The 5,313-nt window shown below is 38.6% G+C and overlaps 1 protein-coding gene across 1 annotated transcript; it reads right to left on the reverse strand.

Annotated features, from left to right (window-relative positions):
• Positions 1–628: 628 nt before the first annotated feature.
• On the reverse strand, positions 629–4,585 carry LOC144514536 (uncharacterized). The gene is made up of 4 exons (XM_078245576.1): positions 3,994–4,585; positions 2,004–2,312; positions 1,524–1,598; positions 629–1,143 (listed from the first exon to the last, which is right to left on the reverse strand). Exons 2-4 carry the CDS (start codon positions 2,215–2,217, stop codon positions 1,010–1,012), a joined length of 423 nt encoding a protein of 140 aa, XP_078101702.1. The 5' UTR covers positions 2,218–2,312; positions 3,994–4,585; the 3' UTR covers positions 629–1,009.
• Between the last annotated feature and the right edge of the window lie 728 nt (positions 4,586–5,313).

The following is a 5,313-nucleotide window of genomic DNA, read 5'->3' on the forward strand; positions in this document are numbered from 1 at the left end:
TCCATTGTTTTGTTGCTTTATTATTAAAAACTAAACAGAAATATAAGTCATGTGATGTTTGTGGTTTTGTATATACTGCACATGTTTTTTATCCACTCATTTTATTTTTATTTTTGATTTGAGCTGTTTCTTTCTCAGATTAATGACACAGATCCAAGCTGAGAGAGTGAATACTGAGCGCTGAAATCAAACTCAAGTTCCTGGAATGATCCTTTAACCAGAGTGGATGGTTGTAACTGTCATTGTGTTGTTAATGTGAGAAAGGCTGCAGAGCAGAAACCCACACAGCCCGTCTGCTGCAGGAAAGGAAGTGGTGATTCGCTGTCAACAGTTTTTTATGATTTCTAATAACCACTGAGAACAGACTCATATCTGCTGCTGCTGTAAACACTCAGGAACTCCTCTTCCTCTCTGCAGCTGTGTGTCTTTTCTCTTGTGGTCTGGAAGCCTTCTTTCCCACTGAGCCCTCTACCCACACACAGTTTAACTGAGCCCAGAGAGCAACAATGATGACCCACCTGGAGGTCACGTCATGGACTTTATTTATGGGGATTTTAGCCATCAAAGGTGAACTTTACAGTTTACACTTGGATTTGATGAGAGTCCTCATACAAACACGACAAACAACTCTGTTATAACTATTTTATTTTTGTTAATGTTACACTGAAAAATGTTGACAAAGCTGCCACACTCTACATAATGTATTACAGAGAAACACAAGAACAGAAAAAAATACTATGAACTATGAAATATCTACTAGACAGCGGATTATACAAATTATCATCATACAAGTCACAATTAAAAGTAGAAATAAACTAAAGTATCTAAAAACACCACAGAATTTAAACTTAGTAACTGCTAAGATATATATGTATTTATATGGTTCAGATGACAACTACAACACGTCATAATTGATGTTTGTGAATAGTGATTAAAGTGATAAATGAGATGAATTGATGAGATTTGATGGCGAGAAAAGTCGAGCAGAAAACCGTCAGTCAGCATGTGTTCAGCTGGTGGACGGTCCCTTGTTTCTGAGGATCATCAGCAGAGAGAGTCCACAGCAGTACACCAGACTCTTCACTATCAGCTGTGTGTACAGCAGACAGAACAACTTCACCCTGCACTGTGACTGGAAGGATGCTGACACACACACACACACACACACACACACACACACACACACACACACACACACACACACACATGCACACAGACACACAGAGAGACAGACACAGTTTTCAGTATGTTATACTATATACATTTCATCAGAACATCTTCAGATTTTCATCAGTATAACTTGGACGTTTCCAGACGGGACATCCAGCTTCACATAAAGACGGGGGTCAGCTACAATTTTCATGAAAGCTCAAAGGCCCCTATTAAAAACAAACAAGTCAAATCTCTACCAAGCTTTTCAGTTATGGAGCCAGGACAGTGACTTGAAGTGTTGGCATTGAAAACAGAAGCTGAAGTGCAAAAGAAAACATTGTTATTGAAGGAGAGTGAGCAGGTGATCTTACAGTCAGCTTCCTCCAGAGCTAGCTGGTCTGGTGGATCTCTCTCTGGAGGACAGGAGGCTGCTGGAGCTGGAACCTCTGAAACAGAAAAGCAGTGAAATGTTTGGAGTTGCAGTGACAAATGTCAGTCATCTACTCCTCTGCTCTCTTTGACAGCATCTCCACATGAAGCTGAATCACTGCTGAACACAGTCACCAAGCCTTCATTAGGGTCAGCTCTGTGCGTTGCTATGGTTGTTATACCAAAAGCAACAGTTTGCAAGGCTGCTGTAGAGATGCTGGTTGAAGGAATGAAAGAGGGAGGCTGTGTTCACATAATCCAACAAGTCCACCACCACTGGAACAAAAATCCTATTTTAAATGGCTGCATGTAAGCAGGATTATTAGTGGAATATTGTCTTTTTTAGAATAAGAGATAAAACCAAATTAGTAAGTGCATTTAAACATAGTCAGTGCTGAACACAGTCACCAAGCCTTCACTACCTTGTTCTGTTTGGGCCACCACTTTCCCCCCCTCATGTAGGACGTCACAGCGGTATTTATAGTTGCTGTTCTCTTGCTGGTTGATCAGCAAGATGGCGGCGCTGCGTCCCGACTCTCTGAGCTCCAGCAGCTCTCTCTCAGCAGGTGGCAGCTCCTCCAGAGGACCAGTCTCATTTCGTCTTTTCCAGGAGAACTGGACCAGAGGAGGAAACATGGCTGAGGCCAGACACAGCAGGGAGCTCTTCCCCTCCAGGTGGGCTCTGGATGCTGCTGGGTACACGCTCACCACGGGCTTCACTACCGGCTCCTCTGGAGTTTGACAGCAGCAACAAGCAGCACAGACACACATTCACACAGTCAACAGCAGCTTACAGCACTGCATTCAGTCTGATCCTGGAAACTACATGGACTCTGATCACTAAACTACTCATCAATACAGCACTAAGTTCACTACATATACTGTATTCACCTTCATATCAAACACACGGATCATCTCATGTCAGCACGTTATATGGAGACTGAAGACAATTATGGATTAATGTACAAAGTCTATTCACTACAATTATTATTACTAACATAATATAGAGATTCTCACTCCCATCTCGTAAAATACAGGCAACGGTCAGGTGTCTTTGGCGTCGTTATTGTGAGAAAAGTCTCCTTTGAGCGTCAGATCTAAAGCGCTTTATCTAAACGTGCTGGTCGGGACTATTGGCGTCACTTTTGACGCAGTTGGGTTTAGGAAAGATGGGAGGCTTACGTTTCCATGACACGCGGGAAGAGCGGGACGGTTGGGTTTAGGAAACGTGACACGCGGGACGATCCCGGTCTCTAGTCTTGACAGTCCTGTGTTGTTTGACCCATCCACCCCAACCTTACTCTAGCCACAGATTTTCCAGGCTTCCATACTACTCTCTACGTGAGTCGCTCTTAATGCTAAGTCATATTCAAGCTCCATGTAGCTGCTGCTCTCCCCTGGTGCTCTCTACAAACACGCTGAAGGGGCTTTAGCGTGGCTTCAGGCAGCTGACAGCCACTGTCAAACGTCCTTATTTTACGAGTTCGGAGAAGAGCAGGTTGTTTTATGATATATCAAATTTAAATAAAAACTGCAATATAATAAACCGGTTTATCTGATCCCTGATTGTAAAAATAAACATATAATAATTATAAAATGTACCTTCACACAAAGGAAAAATGTTGTAGAGTTAATTCATATATTAAAATAAATTACATATTTATCTTTTCAGAAAGCTAATTAACATTTTGATTCCTACAATAGGCTACATGCAATATATATATTTACCACCTTATATTTTGTACTCTAATTGCTTAAGAAACAAATCAATATATCAGTAATTTCATAGTTTTTTCACAACAATTTCTCCTTTAATACACAGTTACAATAAAATGTTCAGATTATGTTAATTATCAAATACTATTTATATTAAAAGTACTGAGATACATGTAAATATATGTTTGTGCTGTTAAATATATATATATCTTATATCATATATATGTAAATGATTATGCCTAAATTATATTGTATTGTAATATCATATTCAGTATCTCTGTCTTCATGTAAAAATATATATTTTCCACTAAAAGACAAATGTACCGTCATATAAAATACAATAACTTTAAAAAAGGATTCATTCATTATCCTTAACAACATAATTAAATGTATACGTTTTACAAAATACATTCACTGACATATATTAGATTATGTTTAACATCATATATTATCTTTTTCTATATAAATCAGATTAATCTCCTGCAGAAATAAAGAATAACTGGAGTTGAGCAGTGAGATTTAAACATGTTTTCAGGAACTATGAACCTTTTTATGTAACAATAGCTGCATGGCTGCAAGAATTCTCTTCTAATGATGAAAAAACTAACATGTGAAGCCTGAAGCAGCAGAAACTCATTAAACACATTTTCAACTTGTTCATTAAAATAACTGAAGGAAATTAATGTTTATTCTTACCTGATACAATCAGTTTAGTTCCAGAGCCAAAGATACCGTACAATCTGCCTCCCACAGTGAAACTGAGTGATACAAAAACCTGTCAGCTGTTGAATGTGTCTGCTGAGGTGAACCAGTCCAAATTATTAACCAGTATCATATTCCAGCTCCATGATGTGTTTCTCTAATGTTCATATTAACATGACTGTCTCTTCTTTTATGTCCTTTTTAGACCCACTAGCAGAGTGTCTCTGTGAATCGTTGGTTCAGACGTTCATGTTCCTCAGAGGATGAATCCTACTGACTTTGATATGTTTTTATCCAGTAACATCATCAGCTCACATTTTTATATTTAGTCCATTGCTATAAATGTATAATGTCTGTGTGTTGCAGTGTAGTTACTGACAACACACCCTTCAGGAAGGCCTCTTCAGACAACGCCACAACCAAGGTATTCACCAAATCAAAACCCCCCCCTAAACTAAAAAGTAGTAACTAACTAACAGAAACATAGCCGAGAAAACTAGACTACCAGACCTCCATCCTCAAAGCAAAGAAACCCAAAAGAAGAGAACAGAAAACAACGGTGATCAGCTGCTTCAGTCTCAGAGACAGATTTCTATCTCCCAGCCTCTCTTATATCCAGGGGGGGGGCCGCCCTCACTCAGAAATCAGGAACACCTGAGATGATCAGAGGAAAAAGAGAGCAGGGCGGGGAGCGCGTAACCTCCATTACTATAAATGTATAATGTCTGTGTGTTTTAATGTATTCTGTTTTAATCTGAAGTAGAAAGAGTTGTGATCCTCCTACTTTTTAAATAATTGCTGAACTAAAGGTCGGAAATATTAAAGCTGAAATTAACGTTATTGGATGAAAAGGTTTGTTGCATTTAATCATTGATTCAAAGTGATTTCAGTGAATATATTTATATATATAAACATATAATAATATATTTAGGGTTTGACATTAATATAATTATACTTTGGTTTAAAACCTTCAAATATCTTCAATCCATATTCTGTCACATGTTGTCATCAGACATTTCTCTGTTGATTAACAGTTTATAAGACATCTTAAAATGTGTATAAATATTAGGATGTATCCTCTGGGGACCATAACCATCATGTCTGGTCTCTGGTTCTGGATCAAAGTTTTGGTTGGATGAAAAGACTAAAGTGAGATTATCTGCTGAAATCAGTTCCAACATGTGATGGTAGAAATGTGTCTGCAAAGCTTTTATTGTGAAGGAGACACAGGAAGTGTTGCATTGAGAGCAGATCAGCATTGTGAGGAGGAACAGACTTTATTCCTGCAGCAGGTCAAATCAGAGGATTTTAATC

This window comes from Sander vitreus, unplaced genomic scaffold, assembly GCF_031162955.1.
Source record: "Sander vitreus isolate 19-12246 unplaced genomic scaffold, sanVit1 ctg601_0, whole genome shotgun sequence".
NCBI classification, from domain to species: Eukaryota; Metazoa; Chordata; class Actinopteri; order Perciformes; family Percidae; genus Sander; species Sander vitreus.